The sequence below is a fragment of the Physeter macrocephalus genome, chromosome 6 (assembly GCF_002837175.3).
Source record: "Physeter macrocephalus isolate SW-GA chromosome 6, ASM283717v5, whole genome shotgun sequence".
Lineage (NCBI taxonomy): Eukaryota > Metazoa > Chordata > Mammalia > Artiodactyla > Physeteridae > Physeter > Physeter macrocephalus.
This window is the reverse complement of record NC_041219.1, coordinates 26,874,932-26,895,975: the sequence shown is the minus strand read 5'-3', so window position 1 is coordinate 26,895,975 and position 21,044 is coordinate 26,874,932. Positions and strand designations below refer to the sequence as shown.

Below are 21,044 nucleotides of genomic sequence, written 5' to 3'. Positions count from 1 at the left end.
TTTTTCTCTTCCAGGATAAACATTCTCAGTTTCTTCTACTATTTCTTGCATGACTTTGGCCTGTTAATCCCTTATACAGTTATGTCAGCATATGACAAACTCTAGGATGTGTAGTAAATATATTTGCTTAAAAATGCCTTTGTCCTTCCTACTGTATCATAGGAGGTATTTTGTTATAACTAGTACTATGTATAGTTGTTACGCTCCCATATGTGATGTGGACCTCTGTTTTTCATGTTTTCAGTTTAAAAAGTTAAGTTATAGTGACATTTCAACTTGCATCTCTTTCTTAGAGTTTTTCAGCTAGTGATCTAAAAGCCACTCTATTCATAATTAGTAACTTATTAATGAGCTATGGAGTATAAATATTATAGATAACCCATGTCATCCTTTATTTTATTTCCTCCTATATCTTATCAGTGGAGGAATGGTGAAAGTTTATGGGTACAACGTGCATAGGCATGTGAGGCTTTATGATGCTTAACATTTCAGACTTTAAAGTTTATGAACTTCAGGTGCGGATTTCCCAAAAGTGATCTTTGTAGCCCAATGACACATAGTCCCACAAATTTTCAAATAATTCCAGGGAGTTCATGAATTTATCAAAGCCAATAAAAAGCTCCTAATGTGTAATCAAGGGGAGGCTGAATCAAACAAGTCTCATGAGGTATAAAATCCCATCCAAATAATGCTTGAGTAGACATTTCTTTTAACCCTGTAAGTTAAGTATTAAGTTTGTTTTATATTTAAGGAATCTGGGCTCAGTGAGGTTAAATAACTTGTTCAATGTCATGTACCTAACATAAAGAAGCTTGGATTAGAACTCAAGTTCTGTCTGAAACTCGTGTTCTTTCTATAATATGTTATTTCCCATTTTAGGTGGTCTGGTGATTGCCTTAGAAGTAAATTTGTGCTATTCATCTTGATCTAATACTTATTTTTATTACTTTTTATATCTTGACATATATTTGTATTGAGTACAGCTTAAAATACTTTTGAGTTGTGTCTAATACCATTTCCATATGAAAAAAATTACTGTCTAAATATTCCATCTCATTTATTTGTTTACAACTGTTTTCAGCTTCTGCTTACTCCTTGAAAACTGGCATGTATTTTATTAATTTATTAAAATTCATTTCTATTTATTCTCAGTTGTGTTAGTGAATTATATAACTTGAACTTAATAGAAAAGAAACTATTTTATATATTACTGCTTTACTGAACCTAAAACATTGGAATCAGAAACAAAACAGTAAAAGGAATTAAAGAAACTAAAAATGTAATGATTTGTTTGGTATTTCTAATTGAGGCTCAAGATATACAATCTGGTATTATACATTGTTAAATATGTTCCATTCCTTTCATTAAAAATATAACTTATGAATTCATTGACATTTAAAAAATCTAGATATTTTAGAAGGCATATAGGAAAATAACTCATTCTAAAGCATTTAAAAGTACTTTTTAAATAATTGGCTTTTCTTTAGATCAGAAATTAAGGTTAATAAAAGGATTATTCCTAAAAATCTACATTATTAAAAATATCAAAGCTGTAATCAACTTATATTTGTTGTTGTCTTTAATGGAAATGATTTTTTAAGAATTTTATTTGTATTCCAAATATACTTATTTGAATCTCAATTTTTAAAGCTAAAAAGGTTATAAAGAGATGGAATAAGTATGATTACACTCATGCATAGTTACTAAAGAGAGCATTTAAGTATCATTTTAAAGTATGTTAGCATAAGAGATCAGATTTAGAGGTGTGTTTGGACTTTTTATTGTATGTTCAATGTGTACTTTTGTCAGTCTTGTCTTCCACCTTTCATCCATCGTTTTATTTTATTTTTTTCTGCTTTCTAATGGAGATGCTTAAACTTGAGGTAATGTGTTTTTGGAAGGCTTTTAATATTAGTACTACTTTTAATATAGCACCTTCTAGCACCATATGGCAATTTTGTGTTTTAAGGCAATCTCAGAACTTCAAACATATGCTCATTTTTGTTTTATTAATCAAGCAAATATTTAACCATCTTTAAAATGATTATTTACTAAAACTAGTAGAATATTAGGACAATAATTATAATCTTAAAGCACTAGCAGGAGGTTTGCGTGAAATATTTTTCCTTAATTATTTTGTAATTTAAAATTTTTTAGTAAAAATTCGATGTTAAATTCAATAATGTGGCTTTAAGGAAATGCAAACTGTTTTATAGGGTCTTATATACTGTCTCCTTGTGTACAAATATCTTGTAACTTCTTGGAGATAGAATCACTCATCCCTTTAGCGAGTATTTTTTGAATGCCTGAGTGTCAGCAACTATTTTACATGTGGGGAATACAACAGTGAATAAGATACAGTGCCTGCTCTCATAATGCTTATATTCCTTGTGGAAACCAAATAATGTATAAGTAAGCCAAATCATGATAGAAAGTCAGTTAATGCTAAGTGCTATATAGAAAAACAAAGCAGGATATGGACAGTTGTGGGGCTGGCAATAATGTGGGACAATTTTAGATAGAATGATCAGGAAAGGTATCCTCAAAGAGGATACATGGGAGAAGAATGAAGTAAGCAAGAAGCAGGGTGAAGAATTGGGAGCAACATTCCCAGGAAGTGCAAGTGCTAAAGATTTCTAGGCACAGATGAGCTTGTCCTATTAACTGGTGAGGACTGTCTGTGTGACTTGAAGAACATTCTTTTTGAATTTCACCCATATTGATATTGCTATAGTGAATGTATTTATTTCCTTTGAAATTCTGTCTTTCTTCAGTCTTTATTTTTTTAAAAATAGAAACATATGATCACTGTCAAAAATTAAAACGACTCATGATGTGCAGTAGAGAGAGTGAAAGTGTCCTATAATTCATTCCTGTTCCTCCCCTTTGCCATAACTAAAATGTACCTTTAGGTGTATACTTTTCCCACATCTTTCTTTTTTCCCCCCTTGGGTAAAGTGAAAAATTTTAAATGCTTGCTTTTATATTTTTAAAAATTCTAGTTTAAAAACATATACATATTTAGTGTACGAAGGATACATTATAAAATTATTTATGTTACTGTATCTAAAAGGTATAAGATGTGACAAAATAATTTTGGATACATTTGCTTTACATTTGCTTTACATTTTCTTTGTTTAGTTCCTTTTATATGTTGGCATTTATCAGCAAGATAGATACTAGATAGATGTTACACATGGCTAACTGTATCTTATAAACTTTAATGTGGAATCATGGTATTTTAATGAAATATACTCAAAATTTGCATTTTAGTACACTGTTACTTTTTTCTGTTTATTATGTGTAAGATATTCTAGTAATTCCTTTGAAAGAGAGTTAGAAGTAGGGATTTAAATACGATAATTTATTTTCCTGTGTGATAAGTAGGCATTTGTACTACATGATTAAAACATACTAATTTAAAGTAGCTGGATTGTTCCTAATATTTTTATTAACATCCATAATATTGCTAATAGAAAGTGATTCTGAGATTCAGAGTTGTTAGACATAGCAAATTGAAATAAACTTCCAATACCTATATCCATTTCAAGGTTACATGACCAGTTTAAGACAAAGTGTTTAGGATACACTTTTTACTTGAACACAGTTTAAAAATACATGAATATTTAAACATTTTCTTCTTTGAAGTATATTTTATATACATGTTTTTCTTAAAAAATCAGGTCATAAACGTATCTCAGACATGCTGTCATTCCCCAAAACATTTTTGAAACCTCTTTTTATTGACTTTAAACCAGTTTGGAAAGCACTCAAAAAACTAGTTTCATTAATTTATGGTTATTAAAACAAGCCCAAGTGTTTGATCATTCAGTTCAGTTACCTTGTTTACTAGTTTGTTTCTAAAACTTTATACCTTCATCCATTATCCTTATACCTTCATCCACAGTGGACTTGGTTTTATTATAATGAGAATCCTTTAACAAAAAAAAGGGCCACACATTCTGGAAGGCTTTCCAAAAGAAGTAGCAAAAGATCACTTGGCATTATTGTCACAATAAATTAGTAGCCTTCTAAGATTTTTCTCCTTGAAGATGAAAGTACTCACTTGTAATATATGATATAGGTAACTGCCGATGTGTTCATTTAAAAAAATTAAGAAATTTATTGTATTCATATTATAGTTTATTTACTGATGAAGAATCTAGGCAATGAAAATAATTGTAACGTTAAGAATGTAAAAAGTAAAGCCAGTAAGCAGTATTAGAAAGGAAAAAAGTTCTCCTGTTAATATCACTTGCAGGAAACCATACTTAAAAGGCAGTACTTAGTCTCTCTCTAGTGGTTGAAGCTTTCATGTATAGGAAGCTTGTATTTCCAGGCTCTTTGCTTATCTTTCTCTTACCTTATTTATTAAATGATTAAACCCTTGTTTTCATAATAGACATTAATTTTCATTTAAACAATATTAAATGCATTAAAGCAAATTCATACCCAGCTATTCTCCATGATCATAGAGTGATCCAGGTTAATAAAACTATATATAGCTTCTGTTTGATAACTTCTTTGGACAAATACTTTCCATTACAGTCCAAAAAATGATTCACCACTTTCAAAGGTAATTCTATGTTGGTTGTTGCATTTAACATGATTTTGAAGTAAAAAAAAAAAAAGGCTGTGCACAGAAACCAGGAGAAAATATAGGCATAACTTGCATATCCTTTTTAAATTCAGGAGGATTAAAATATAGAATTTAAAGCCAGTAAATTCAAGTTTGCAGTTTGGTGCTTACTTCATACATATAAAATAGGATGTCAACTTTTCATTTCATGTATTATTAAATAAATGAAGTTGTATATTTTGGATAAATTTTAAAAATTAATTTTCAGCCAGAAAAGATGTAGGGGTGGTAAGATAAAGAATCAAGTTGAAATTTCTGAGTTATTTCAGTTCAACAACAATGACAAAAATCTATGTAATCTGAAAACCTTTGGATGCTTCCATTTCCTTTTTCATTTTAGTTCGTTCTAATTTTTTTTTTTTTTTCCTTTTAGGCCACAATAAACCAGCTGAGGAGTGAACTTGCCAAAGGCCCCCAGGAAGTTGCTGTGTATGTGCAGGAACAACAAAGACTTAAAAGTTCAGTTAATGAATTAACACAAAAAAATCAGGTGAGAATTTAAAAACTACATATAATGGTGAATTGATTTTATAGATCTTAAATTTTAATCTTGTGTATGCTATTTATATATTGGCACAGTACAGTATGACTTGTTCTGTGTGGGTTTCTTTTTTTAAGTGTTATTTACATTCACATTGTTATGCAACCAATTTCAGAAGTCTTTTCATCTTGCAAAACTAAACTCAACACTCATTAAACAACTCCCCATTCACTGTCTCCCCTGCCCCAAACCCCTTCTACTTTCTATATCTATGAATTTACTATTCTAAGTAACTCATATGAGTGGAATCATACAGTGTTTGTCTTGTTGTGTTTGGCTTATTTCACATAGGATAATGTACTCAAGGTTCATTCATGTTATAGCATGTATCAGAATTTCCTACCTTTTTAAGGTTATATTACATTGTATGTATATATTGTATTATCTATCATCTGTTGCTTCCTTCTTTTGGCTAGTTCTATTGGCTAGTTCTATTGTCAGTAGTGCTGCTTTCAATGTGGGTATACAAATATCTATTTGTGATCCTGCTTTCATTTATTTTTGGGTAGATACCCAGAATTGGAATTGCTGGATCGTACTGGTAATTCTATTTTCAGTTTTTTGAAGAAATCGCCATACTATTTTCCATAGTGGCTGTATCCTTTTAAATTCCCATCAACAGTGCACAAGGATTCAACAGTTTCTTCACATCCTTGCCAACATTTGTTATTTTCTGTGATTTTTATTTGTCTTTTTTTTATAGTAACCATCCTAATGAGTGTTAAGGTGGTATCTCCTCATGGTTGATTTGCATTTCCCTAATGATTAGGAGGTTGAGCATCTTTTCATATGCTTTTGGCTATGTAATTTTCTTTGGGTTGTTTGTGTTTTTGTGTTGAGTTGTAGGAATTCTTTATATGTTTTTGATATTAACCCCTTATCAGATATATGATTTGCAAATATTTTTCTTAGGTTGCCTTTTCACTTTGTTGATTGTATCTTTTTATAAAGGAAAAACGCTCCTGTGTGTCTCTCCTCTCAATACTGTACTACAACTTCACTTCTGACATCAGATGTGAGGGTGTTCCGTATATTAACAGTTCTCAACACCAGCTGGGTGTCCTACAGTTTAGCTCAGTTCTTACACTGCTTACATAGAGCTAGCATCAGATTCCACAGATGAAGGGTGCAGTCCTGCAGGGCTGCCTGAGCACCCCAACCCCACCTCTGCCACACGTCCCAATTCAGACACCAATTGAAAGTCCAGCTTGTTACTTGTACTTCTGACCAACTGGCTATAAATGGGAGGTTCCTAATCCCCTGCCTCCGGTGTGATTAATTTGTTAGAGTAACTCACAAAATTTGGGAAGACATTTTACTTACTAGATTACTGGCTTATTATAGATGACTATAACATAAGAACAGTGAGATGGAAGAGATGCATAGGGCGAGATATGTGTGAAAGGGTTTGAAGCTTCCATGCTTTCTCTGGGTGCTCTCCACGTATTCAACTCAGAGTCTCTCAAAACCCTTTCCTTCCTACACGGGCATGATTGATTAAATCATTGACCACTGGTGATTAATTCAACCTTTAGCCCCTCTTCCCTCCCTGGAGGTCAGGGTGGTACTGAAAGTTCCAACCTTTTCTTCAAGGTTGGTTCCCCTGGCAACCAACCCCCGTCCTTAGGGCTTTCTAAAAAATCACCTCATTAATACGAACTCATAGGTGGTTGAAAGGGGCTTGTTAGGAATAACAAAGGATATCTTTATTGCTCTTATCACATAGGGAATTCCTGGGGTTTTAGGAGCCTGGTTCCAGAAATGGGGACCAAGACCAAATGTATATTTTACAGTATCACACCTTTGATGCACAGAAGTTTTAAATTTGAGAGAATTCAGTTTATCTATTTTTATTTTTGTTGCTATGCTTTTGGTGCCATATCCAAGAAATCATTGCTAAGTTCAGCATCATGAAGCTTTTCACCTATGTTTTCTTCTAATAGTTTTATAGTTTTAGGTCTTTGATTCATTGTGAATTAATTTTTTTATAGTGTAAGGTAAGGGTCCAGTTTCATTCTTTTGCATATGGAAATCCAGTTTTCCCAGCACCATTTGTTGAAAGGACTGTCCTTTTCCTATTGAATGGTCCTGGAGCCCTTGTTGAAAATCATTTGACCATGTATGTGAGTGTTTATTTCTGGGCTCTCTAGTCTTCCTCTGTTGGTCTATATGTCTTTCTTTATGCCAGTACCACATTGTTTTGACTACTGTATGTTTCAATAAGTTTTGAAATCAGAAAGTGTGAGACCTCCAACTTTGTTCTTATTCTGTATTCTGTAATGTTAATATTTTCCGCCTTGGTTCTTTAAAGATGAGCCACAGATAATATTTAGTTTTGGGATAAGGCAGGTATTGGTATCAATACTTTTTTTTCCCATCTTTTTTGGTGGTGGAGGAATAGGAAGTTATTAAATCTTTTTACTCAAAGGTATGGTGAATTTGTTGGCTTTGCTTTAATGACTTAATTAATTCTCATATCTGCTTTTACATTTAATCTGTTGTGATATGTTTGAAGCGTGTGAAGAAAATTTAGTCTCACAGATGTGTAGTTGGAAAAGGGGGGACTATCTTAATAACCTTTTCAGATAATTGTAGCTATTTTTATTTGATATTATACTGAAACTAAAGTATAGTTTCTCAAAAGTTAATTACAGTGTAGAATCTGAAACCATAGTCATGCAATTTTTGTACTTTGTAACAATAAAATCTTTTCCTCTGTCTTGCCTTTAGAATGGGTCTTTCCTGTGCATGATTTTGTAACATTATGCATTAGTCATGTGGAAAATATTGGTTCACTGAGTTATGCAGATTTTTTTCCCAATTATTGACACATTTCATTGTACAATATAAAACTAATCACATTTGTCAATATCACTATCAATCTTAGAATACTTTATAGGTATGAGGAAGTGTCAAGCTCATGGTGGTGGATACAAGTTTTCCAAAATTCTAAGCTTCATTTGGAAGCTTGAATTTTATCATTGGCAACCAATACTATCAGTTCTATCCTTTGAAGTGACAGATATTCTTCCTCCCCAAGTCTGAATAGTCACAGTTTGTCTGTCATTCTTAAAAATGGTGTTTCATGGAAAAAAGCAACTAGCTCAGTTTATAATTCAATCACATAAATGCTCTTCTGTATGACAGTTATATTATTTGGTATGCAGCAGAAGTGACCCATATATACTTCCTATTTTTCACAGTTTTTCTTTTTTCTTGCTATTTCAAATATTGCGGCTATGAACATTCACATAACAAATCTCATGCATTTGTGTAAGAATTTCTCTGTTATGTAGTCTCACGTGAAATTGCTGGGTTATAGGCTATACATAATCAAATTTACTAGGTGATCCCAAACTATTTTCCAGAGTAATTGTACCAGTTTACCATTGTCCATTTTTCCGTATACTCCTGGTGCTGACTGGTTTTTAAAATTTAATCTCTTTTACGTTTTATGAAGACCTCTGTGTCTCCCTACCCCCTTTTTTTCCCCTCCTGTCAAGCTATATGTAGAAAACTTCCACATATACTCTAGTTTTATCTTTGTCCCTCAGTTTGATTTTTAATTTCTTTGAGCTCAGAGTTGACCTTCTACCTCTTGGAAATTTACCAGAGGGGTACACACAATGGATGTTTATGATCAGTGTAATTTATTTTGTATGTTTGAAACATTAAACTATTAATAAGGGATAATGAGGCACAGATTGTGTGTGCATATATATATATATATATATTCACACATGCATATATACATTCACACTATTAAAGGAAGTACTATGTTTTTTTTATGAATAATACATGGACTCAAGATGGTTTAGTATGGTAAAATCAGGATATTTTTGATTAGGGAATAATAGGATTTTCTACTAATCTTAATAATCTTTACATAAGTAAGACTTCAAATTTTTATTCGAAGTGTTTTCCTGTTTAGGATTTTTTTCACTGGTTACAGCAAGCACAGATGTGCATCTACCTTTTTTTATTATCCTTGCTCCCCCACCTCGAGACCTCACCCAAGTCCTTGGCAAACTATGATTGTTGACAGTGGTGATATCCAAGTATTATGAATTTGGAAATCTCTGTGCCTGGTCTTTTGAAGCCTATTAATGAAATGCCTTGGGCAGCTTTTGTGGGTCATAGGCAGCATCAAGGTAGATAACATTATAAAATATAATGAATTGAAAAAATAGTTGCTTTTGTGTTAATGTCAAGATTTTCAGCATTAAACCAGAGTTTTTTAATCACTGGCTTTGAAAACTTAAAAACAAGCCAGGAATCTTGAAGAAATTTCCTTTTTAGTTTCTAATAAGAATCATATGCTGACATTTAAACAAAATTCTGCAGCTCAATTTAATTAACTATTTCCATATAAATTCTGAACAAAATCATATGCTTATTTAAAGCTACTAATATGATCAATATAGGTCATTGTAAGAGACTGAGTTATTTTTCGGGTCTCACCTCTTACCCATTTTCCATCCTTCATTGCTCTCCGCTTTCCCACAGTCTCAGTATTAAGATGCTCATAGGCCAAAGCAGAAGCCAGATATGGCAAGTAGTTGTATTGCTGTGTATTACCACTGTATTGCAAAGTAGTATATTGAGATGAACAGCATAGTACAGTGGTGAAAGGCATGTTTAAATCCCAGCTTTGTCACTGACTGGCTGTAACCCAGAGCCTCTCAGAGTCTCTTTCCTCTTCTGCTAAGAAGTACTGTTATATTTATTTGCCTCTTAGGATTCATATGAGTATAAAAAAAATTAATAGATGTTGAAGTGCTTCACTGCCTGGCTTAGAGTAAGCACCTCATTGAATGTTTGTTGTTACTGTTTTTATTTACTGTGAGTTTTGTGATGCAGAGTTGAGTCAAGACCAAGGTGGATGTTTTCCTAACTTACTGCCTAGTAAATCAGGAAAGACTCTTGAAGACATAACTTTTTAGCTTAGTCTTGTTTTTTTTTTTTTTTAAATTAATTAATTAATGTTTGGCTGTGTTGGGTCGTCATTGCTGTATGCGGGCTTTCTCTAGTTGTGGTGCGCAGGCTTCTCATTGAGGTGGCTTCTCGTTGTGGAGCACGGGCTGTTAGTGCGCAGTCTCAGTAGTTGTGGTGCTCGGGTGCGGGCGTAGTTGCTCAGCGGCATGTGAGAGCTTCCCCGACCAGGGATTGAACCCGTGTCCCCTGCATTGGCAGGCGGATTCTTAACCACTGCGCCACAAGGGAAGTCCCTTTAGCTTAGTCTTTAAGGATGCTTAGGAGCATGTCACATGGCAGAGGGGTTAATGGCATTTCATTTTGAGAGCTAGATACAGAAGGCATGGGGACATGTAAGAGCGCAAAATATAAAATGTTGGAGAGGTACAAGTAGTTCAGTTTGTTCTTTCTCACAAAGCTGTTTTGAGGAACAAATGAGATGAGATCCTTGAAACCACCTTGTAAGCTATCAAGCAATAAAAAATGCCATTCTTTTTTCACTTTTTCTCATTACCTGGGCTAGTAACAAGTGAATAACAGAGTCTAATATAGGGAAATTGTCTCTGTAAGGAAATATGTTGAAAGAACAGTTGGTGAGGAAGTCAAAAGAGGACTGGACATTCGGAAGGAAATAATTTTGCTTACTCAAATGATAATTATGTTATGAGTTAAGCTTAACATTCATTTTATAATTTAAACTTGAATAGTGTATGCTTTGGGAAGCCTGAATTGACTCACGGAGTGTCTGAATTGTGTTGTGAAAACTTTATTGGACTTAGAATCATCTTACGTGACTCTGCTACCTGGCTAAGTCATATCAGCTTCTTTCAGCTTTAGCTTCTTCATCCACAGAATGGGGATGATAATGTCTACTCATCTTTTGTTGTAAGGATTAATATAGAGAAGTGAAAGTGCAATTACTGTTTTCTTTAATGGATTCTACTGTACTTAAAAAAAAATCAATCTTCAAAAACCATGTATTCACTAGACTTTGCTTCAGATTCCATGAGAAGACCACAATAAGGATAAAAAGTCTGTGATACTAAATATAGTAAGCCTTTTGCATATAAAAATATATATAAGGTGAGTGGATTAGGTTATTTAAAAAGAAAGTGGTTTGGGTTCTTTTAAATAAAATTTAATTATCATCTGTGCAATAAAGCAGGGAGATTTTGATTAATTTTTTAGGATAAGTGAATTTTAAAGTGAATGGTTGTAATGTATTTTTGCTTCTGAAAGAGTAAAGCTGTCTGAGGGGTCCTTTATGTATAGAACTAGTAGGATTACTTGGGCACTTTATGAGTAAGCCTATGAGGAAGGCTCACTACCTCACTACTAGCCTTAATTTTTGTAGCATGTTTTAAAATTATATCCCACCCAAGTATTTGTGAGCATGGTTGCATTCATAAAATTTAGTAACTTAGAATTTTCTTTGAAAAGACACAAGGCATTTATAATGATCAATGAATAGACTTAATTTAGCTTATGAATTCTAAAATAAATATTATTTTCTTAAAAGAAAAAGTATGAAATCAAGTCAAGAAAGATGTGGAGTTACTAACGAGTAAGACAAAAAATGTTTATAAAAAGAGAACTTTCCTAACAAGTAGTTTGACTCAAAATTATTATTTTTTTTCTGTAGTCTTTTGGCTCTACCTCTTTTGTTCTGTGTCTGTTGGTCAGTCAAGACACATTTCTTTGCTAATTTTACTGAAAACTTCTGGGTGCTCTTTTTACTTTGTCTCCCATTTTGTCTTTCTTACATATACTTGTATCTTTTTGACACTGCTTTTTCTATAGTATATTTCTACTTGGTAATTTACATTAATGAACTTTTTCTTAGACGCGTGTTTAAGAACCAGAACTGCTGCCTTTCCCACTCTGTTATCTAAACTTATTACTCCCCTGTGTCCCCTCTTGCAACTTGTTTGTCTGTTCCTTTGTGTCTTTTTGTATAGAGCAGATGGCATGAGTGATGTATACCTTATCTTTAACTCCTCTCACTACCAAGTTCAAACTTTGTTTTCAGGTGATTTTAACTTACTAGTTAGCCCCACCTGACTTTGCTCTTTTCATTTAAAAAAAATTGTGCACTTGAGAAATTTAACACAGCTTTTGTATTAATCTGTGTGCATTATGTTTTAACTTAGAAAAAAATTTTTATATGTGTTTCATTTAGATTATAGTCTGTTTAAAGGCCAGAAGTTTTGCTTGCCCTCCACTATTTCTGTATTATCCCCTTCTAGCACACTGTATATAAAAATGAGTATAATAAATGTCCATGATTGACTCATCAGGTGCTTATAGTGGCTTCTTTTCCTGGCTATCTTTCTTACAGAGTTGAGTCAAATTCTGATCCATATCTTGTGTGTAAATATCTTGACTAAAAATGTTCAATATTAGTAGTAAAAACTCCACTGAGCCCAGACTTTAACATTTGATTAGGCTGGTTGATCCAGATCTTTGATTGGAGGTGTCATTTTTATATTTCGTACTTGATAGTATTGAGTAAAATAACAAATATAAGGCAGGTAAGTGATATTTTTAGATCACTGTTTTATAGACCTAGAAAGAAATTTGAGTAAGTCTTAAAGTTGTGACTCTTAAAAATGATGTTTGTCAAGAAGAGCAAAAATGAGGAATCAGTAGAATCAGGCATACTAGAGCAGTAAATGGTATTGTTATTGCTAAAGCTCTTACCAATTTTGAAATTGCAAAGCCAAAAATCAGAATTGCCATTTGTTACTTAAAGTAATTTTTGATAATAGAGGGGTAGTTTCAATGTTTAACTCAAATGGGAGGTTATAAATATGTTGCATAGCCTAAAGAATCTAGTTAGTAGGGCTTCCCTGGTGGCGCAGTGGTTGAGAGTCCGCCTGCCGATGCAGGGGACACGGGTTCGTGCCCAGGTCCGGGAAGATCCCACATGCTGCGGAGCGGCTGGGCCCGTGAGCCATGGCTGCTGAGCCTGTGCTTCCGGAGCCTGTGCTCCGCAACAGGAGAGGCCACAACAGTGAGAGGCCCGCGTACCACACACACACAAAAAAGAATCTAGTTAGTAGATTTTAGTGTTTTCATTTTATGTCAAAATTTTGTCGGTAATTCTTAAATTATATTAATAGAGCTTAGTCAAGTAGACCAATAATAAAACCGTAAGTTAGTATATAACAATTTAATTCTTCTCGATTAAAATATTTTCACTGTGTTTATGTTATAATATTTACTAAAACATTTAGTAGGAAATGATACTGCTCTAAAGATTATTTGAATAATTAGAATAATTAAAAATATTAGGAAAAGAAAAAAATTGTTAAATTGTTATTTCAGAACTTGACTGAAAAGTTGCAGAAGAAAGAACTGGACTATACTCAGTTAGAGGAGAAACATAATGAAGAATGTATGAGTAAAAAGAATATACAAGCAAGCCTTCATCAAAAAGACCTAGATTGTCAACAGCTTCAGTCAAGGTTATCTGCATCTGAAACCTCACTGCAGAGAATACAGGCAGAGCTAGGTGAAAAGGGAGAGGCTACTCAAAAGCTCAAAGAAGAATTATCAGAAGTGGAGACCAAGCACCAGCATCTTAAGGCAGAGTTTAAACAACTACAACAACAGAGAGAAGAAAAGGAACAGCATGGATTACAACTCCAAAGTGAAATTAATCAAGTAAGAGCTGTTAACATTTATTTATTGTAATTCCCCCTATGGTTTCTTCTTAGTGTGTTTGATGGTTGTTTGATCATAATATAGTTCATTAAAAAAGTTGTCATTTAAAAAAAAATAACTTAATTTTCACAACCTATAGATTTGAGTCAGATCTCATTTCTCTTAATTTCAGTTTCCCTTAAAATGATAGTATCGGGCTTCCCTGGTGGCGCAGTGGTTGAGAGCCCGCCTGCCAATGCAGGGGACATGGGTTTGTGCCCCGGTCCGGGAAGATCCCACATGCCGTGGAGTGGCTGGACCCGTGAGCCGTGGCCACTGAGCCTGCGCGTCTGGAGCCTTTGCTCCACAAAGGGAGAGGCCACAACAGTGAGAGGCCCGCATACTTCAAAAAAAAAAAAAAAGTATCTGTCATATAGTATTATTGTGAAGTGTTTATGAATTAATACATATAAATTGCTTAGAATGGTACCTGGTACATGGTAGGTACTCAGCAGGTATTAGCTATTATAATAATTCAAATTGTTGATCATTCTTTTATTTAAAAATTCTTATCTTTTTTCTTTTCTTATTACTAAATTTAAAAAATATAATTACTGTTAAACCAATAATATAAAAAATAGATATTTTAAAAGAAGAAAACAAATTAGTCCTAACAACTATTTTTATTTTATTTTATTTTATTTTATTTTTTTTTAACATCTTTATTGGAGTATAACTGTTTTACAATAGTGTGTTAGTTTCTCCTTTACAACAAAGTGAATCAGTTATACATATACATATGTTCCCATATCTCTCCCCTCTAAGTCCATGCTCTAGTAGGTCTCTCACTTCGTCACAGCTTACCCTTCCCCCTCCCCATGTCCTCAAGTCCATGCTCTAGTAGGTCTGTCTAACAACTATTTTTTATAGGTAAATAATATCTATCAGAAGTTTCATGGAAGTTCTGACTTTGCCATTAACTTAATTTTTGAATTCTCTATTCTAATTATTTCTTATAGGTAACATTAAAGTTGGTAGAAAAATGGAAATTTGGGGGAGATTAAAGTCCTCAGCCACTTTTTTTTGGATAATTTTCAACTATTTTCATTTATAGAGCAGTGATACTTGGCTTTTGTGGCATCAGTCCTCTGTCTTCTTAGCCTGAGATACTCTTCCTATTTCTCTTCTCCCTGATAAATACAACTTACTCCACTTGTCACTTTTCCAGAAATCTTTTTCTGCATATTGCCACTTCTCACCACCACCCCCTCCAGAGATGGCTTAAGCATTTACATATCTTGATTGTTTTACTTATCACAGTATAGTATATTATCATAACTTATGTATCTTTCTTCCTTCACTAGACTGAACTCTTCGGGTGCAGAGACCATGTCTTATTCATTTTTTATCCCAACTACCTGGCATTTTACTTATTAATCAGCAGATGTTTTAGTAAGTAAGTGAATGAACAAATGCAGGCATTCATAATCGAAGGAAACAGAGGCTTGGGGATATCAGTGAATAACTTAAATATAACTTAGATTTTTGCCTTTCAGTTGAAATGAACAAATGGGGCATTTACGGTTTCTAAAAGACACTATGCCTTGTTTATTAGGAGATACAGAAATGAGAAAGGAAACAGTACCTACCTTAAATGATTATGTAAATCTCATTGAGGATGAGGCAAGTAGTATCTTATACCAATGAATGTGAGAATTAAAATGATCTCATATACCATGGGAATTTGGAAGAGTTCCTCTCCTGTTTTCTCTTCCCGCCCCATAGTACTTCATATTGTATAATTAGTTTGTCCTGTTAATGTGATCAAGAAAAGCTTTGTGTGAGAGAGAGGTGGTGCTTGAAATTGTGAATATTGGATGGGTTTCGACAAGTAGCAGTTTGAAGGCAGGAGGGTCTTCCAGGCAGAAAAGTAAACTAGAGTCAGGGAAGTATTACAAGAACCGGGGAGGGACATGCATTTGCTCTGAGGATAGGGTATGTGTAATAGTAGTGGACTATTTTGAATCCAAAGAGCATTTGGAAGTTTATTATGCAGGCTTTTGAATAGCAGGCTGAGGAATTTGGGTTTCATTTGGTTGTCAGTGGGTGGAGGGGCATCAGGAATTTTTGAGAACCTACTCAAACAATATTTTTATTCAAAGACTTGAATGTACCTAATTATATGGTTTAGTCACAATTCTGTACAAAATAAAGAGGTTGTACTGAAGACCTTGAAGTGATACCATTTATCTTCTCTTCAGCATGCTGTCTGGATTCTACCTTCAAAGCATGACTCAAATCTGTCCTCTTCTCTTCATCTGTAGTGCTACCACCCTAATCTCAGCTGCTGCCATTGCTCACCTGGGCTACTGTTAGCCTTTTTACAGGTTTCCTTTTTCTAGAGACCTCCTTAGTCTATTCTCCGTATGGAAGCCAGAGGCCGTGTTTTAAAATGTGAAGGATATCACTTTATTCCTCTTCTTAACAACCTCAGTGGCTTTGCTTACACTTTGAATTGAATCCAAATATCTTACTTGGTCATGTAAGCACTTGTGTGTAGTATGGTCCACACTATGTCTGTTTTCAAGCTTGTCTCCAACATGTGAAGCAGCCATAATGATCTCCTTTCAGTTCCTCAAACACTCCAACACTTCAAAGCACTCTCCTGCCTTAGGTCCTTTGCCCATGTTTTTTTCTTAGAGTGTTCTTGATTTCAGTTCTTCATAAAGCTTGCTCAGGTATTGTTTCCTCAATAAAGCTTTCTGGACCACTCTATTTCAATAGCTTATTTTCCATTTATTCTGGATCCTACTTTATTCCAGGAAGCTTCTTCTTTATAATACTTTATACTGTATATAGTTAGTTTACTTGCGTATTATCTACCATTCCCTTTGGATGGTGAGCTACTTAATTTGAGGAATCTGTTTTATTCTGTACTCTATCAGCCTCTATACTTAGAGCTTTCAGTAAGTAATTATTGGAAGAATGGAAGTGAACCTCACCTTAAACTTTCTTTCAGCATCCTTAAAGAGTGTAGGGATGAACTGGGTTTGTTTTGCTCTCCACTGTATCCTCAGCTCCCATATCAGTGCTGACAAAAATAGATAGCTGTCAATTGTCAACAAAGGACTTGAAAACAAAGTACCCCATATTCTTCATATTTGTGTTCGTGAGCACTTTTTAAATAGCCACAGATGTGCAGATAATTATGTTATGTAATTAAACAATTAGTCATCAATTTACTTTTTTTAATTTTTAAAAAATTTTATAAAATTTTTAAAGGTTTCTTTTTCTTTACAGTTATTATGAAATATTGGCTTTATTCCCCATGTTGTACAGTATGTCCTTGAACCTGTCTAACCCAGTAGTTTGCATCTCCCACTCCCTAACCCATATACCCAAATTAATTAAAAAAAATTATCTAACATGCCATCTCAAATAGCATAGTGGTTTATGAGTGTGGATTTAAGAACCAGCTTTCTGAGTTCCAGTTCTGTGGCCTACAAGCTGTGTGAGCTTGGACAAGTTATTTAATTTGTACCTCAGTTTGCTCATCTATCAAAAAGAGGATAAGAATGGAACTGTCTTCATAGGGTTATTATAAGGATTAAATTAGTTAATATCTGTGAAGCATTTGGAATAGGGCCTGGCACTTAGCAAACATTAATTGGAACTTAATGAATAAAGAATTATGTATATAAGTTTACAAAACTAAATTTCTCAGAGAACATATACATGTATGTATATCTCAAAATGTAACTTTAGGATAGACCATTCTATTAATAATTCCAGGATGTATTATTTTTGCTCTTAGTTTATCCTTTTTTTTCCTTAACATATTTACTCTAAAATGGTATAGGCATTATGGCTTAAGGGATTTTGGCCTGCTTACACCCTTGGGCAGCTTTGATTTGAGATTCATCTCTTTATTAAAGATCAGGGATTTATCAGGATTGTACAGTAAAGAATGACAGTTATTTATAAATATATAATATCTCTTTTTTCACCCCTTTAGTAAATCTTCGCTTCAGAGCAACAGTTATCTTTATTTATTTAATAAAAAATTTTTACTGGAGTATAGTTGACCCACGATACCATGTCAGTTCCAGGTGCACAGAAAAGAGAATCAGCCACACACATCTACACATCCACTCTTCTCTAGACTTCTTTCCCATATAGGCCACCAGAGGAGTATTGAGTAGAGCTCCCCATGCTACACAGTAGCTCCTCACTAGCCATCCATTCCATATATAGTAGTGTGTACATGTCAATCCCAATCTCCCAATTTATTCCACACGCGACCCCCCCAGCCCCACCTCACTTGCTGGGAACCATAAGTTTGTTTTCTACATCCAGAGCAACACTTATCTTTAATTTGGTGGTTCTTCACTCTGTCTGCACACCAGAATCACCTGGGGAAATTTAAGAAATTACCAATATCAAGGCCTCACCCTCCACTCAGTTATGCCATAATCTCCGGCATAGGCCTGGGCATTGGTGTATTTAAATGTTTCCCCTGTGATTGTACTGTGTAGTTTAGATTGAAAACTGCTACTTTTTAAAGTGTTGCTTTTTGGCAAATGATTCCTGAAACTAAATATCATCTGATTCTTGTTATGAAAATAGGATTTCTGGGCTTCAGCTCAAATGTACTAAATCTAAACTTCTAGGGGAGAAGTCTGATTATCTTTGTGTTAATAATGATATTGGGTGATTCTTATCTAACAAATTCAGGAACTAGATGTAGGTGATGCCTGTCTGTAAGAGATCAAGCACTTAGATGCTTGAAATATGAATTTACTTTGAAGGCCTCCTTTGCTTTCACATACCAGGATTGGATCTACTTCTTGTAGTGAGAAGGAGAGGGTTTGGGTAGTTACTACAGTGCTAATTCACTGCATTTTAAGAAGAAGAAGAAGAAAACAGAGAGATGTCAGGGTGCTGGCTTAGGACAAGAATAAAATAAATGTCTTTTCTTTAACTGTTACTGATTCCTGTTTTAGTTAGATTGAAGCATGCTTTACTTTAGAAATCCACTTTGGTTTTCTTTATTGAGGATAGGATATATTTTGACAGCCGCAGGTTGCTTCATAGCATAAGAAAATAGTGGGTGTCCACTCTTCTGATAGAACTTTATTTTTTCCTTGCCAACTGTGAATTTTTATGGAGAAATATGCAAGTATAGAGTATATAAGTGTATATATGACACAAAGGCTATAGATTCTTAATATTTTCAGATTTAACATGAATGGGTTTGGTTGAAAGCAATTGTATAGAATGCTTGTTATTAATTTCCAGTTTTGCTGAGGCACATGCTGAGATTTGATTTAATGTGTTATGAGGCTGGGGTGTAGAAGTACTCTTAGTGTGTAAGCCTCGCTGAATGTCTTGCATCTTTATCTCCATGCCACTCTTTTTTTTTTTCTGTACTCCCAGCACTTGTGCAGTAATTCTTCTAAAATTAATACAAACTTTTTTTTAATGGACCCACCCCCAGCCAATCCCACAAGAGAAACCAGCTGTTATTTCTGGTAGTATTAGCGAAAATAAGGAATTTGAGAAAGTGATAGTTCTAGCTCCAAGACAAATTTCTCCTTTAGTTTTAGCTAGGTGGCAATTTTAAAGTTAATGAATGAGAATCACCTAATATTTTAAGAAACTATTCTTTCCTCTATTTTATTTAGAAATTGTGTGCCAGTTTGAGGACTTGAGAATGCTTTGTGCTCTATTCAGTACGCAAATGTAAGAAGTCAATTGTGGTGGTTCATAATTATGGGAAAACTACAAGAATCACTTTGGGATTCTAAAAACTCCAGTGGAATAGGTCTGAATGTGCCTTAAGTGTCTTAATTTTTAAGTTTTGTTTTATTTAAGTTCCTCAAGTGATTACAACACTTATATCTAAACAAGAGCCTCAGGTTTTCTGGGTTTTTTTTTTTTTTTTTTTTAAAGAGTGCAAAAACCCTGAAACCTGTGATGTTTGGTTACAGTTTTATGTGAGTCATAATTTATGTGATTAAAATTCAATTGGACCTTAGGTTCCTCTAAAGTATCATGAAAATTAATATATTATGTTTATATTGGTGAAAAATAAAACATTGTTTGGAAAGTAGGTGGTAGTAGTAATGGTGGTGATTGTAGGTGTGTTTATACATATGTACTTACTTTTTTTTCCTTTTCTAAAGTTACACAGCAAACTTCTGGAGACGGAGCGCCAACTAGGGGAAGCTCATGGTAGGCTGAAGGAACAGAGACAGCTTTCAAGTGAAAAGCTGATGGATAAAGAACAACAAGTGGCTGATCTACAGCTCAAACTTTCTCGTTTAGAAGAAGAGGTAAGCTCTCATTTCAAATGAGTTTACATTAGTACATTTATTGATAGATTTGAGGCATCTTAAATATTGTCTTTAATCTTTTTATGGTCAAGAGCTTTAATTGGATTTTTTTAACTTTAAGTAGGGACTTTTATTTCTCCCCAGTTAAAACGTACTATTTATTAAACGCATTAAGTCATTTTGTTGTGATTGTATTCCCTAAAGTTCTCAACAAAAATGTGCAAAGAAGGCTACTCGTCAGGTTTAGGCAGGATAAATTCTCGGGGTGAACCTGTCAGGCTGCTCAAGAAGAGTCTTCCTATCCAGGAAGGACCAATTCCTAATGACTCTCAAAAATGAACAGTTGCTGAGGGCATTAATGACATGTAGTTGGTGCATATAAACTTTGAGTTTGCATTTAAGGATTTTCTCTTTTAAAAATTAAACATAAGATTGTATGCTATCCTAATTTAAGCTGTAGTTGGCAAAAATAGTAACTGCTATTTGGTTAAAGTAAAAGTTATCATTAAATTATGTCTTTTATTAGAATTGAACAAACCCTGAGAGTTAAAATCTGTAGCTTCAGCAAAAGATTTTCTTCTAGACCCAAAATCTTAGTGTGGTAGATCATGCTGTTGTTTCCCAATAAGTGATAATTATGATTGTTGTGAAGAAAGCAAAGCAAATATTGATACTGTTACAAAAATAATTATATAATTAATTAAAAATAATTAACTAAAAATAAATATATAATTAATTATATATAATTAATTCTTTGATCATATTAGTATATAAAAACAATAATAGGGGCCTCCCTGGTGGCGCAGTGGTTGCGCGTCCGCCTGCCGATGCATGGGAACCGGGTTCGCGCCCCGGTCTGGGAGGATCCCACATGCCGCGGAGCGGCTGGGCCCGTGAGCCATGGCCGCTG

General features: G+C 33.9%; 1 protein-coding gene across 4 annotated transcripts in view; it reads left to right on the top strand.

Moving 5' to 3' along the window:
• Window positions 1-21,044, top strand: part of EEA1 (early endosome antigen 1) — a 144,559-nt gene that overhangs the window by 64,565 nt on the left and 58,950 nt on the right. For all 4 annotated transcript variants that reach the window (XR_008617557.1, XM_055085245.1, XM_024127152.3 and 1 more), the window contains 3 exons: window positions 5,013-5,129; window positions 13,482-13,820; window positions 19,985-20,134. Coding sequence is in view for 3 of the 4 variants with exons in the window: in XM_055085245.1 (XP_054941220.1) it covers window positions 5,013-5,129; window positions 13,482-13,820; window positions 19,985-20,134 (606 nt within the window). In the remaining variant the exon portion in view is untranslated. The remainder of the gene's footprint in view (window positions 1-5,012; window positions 5,130-13,481; window positions 13,821-19,984; window positions 20,135-21,044) is intronic.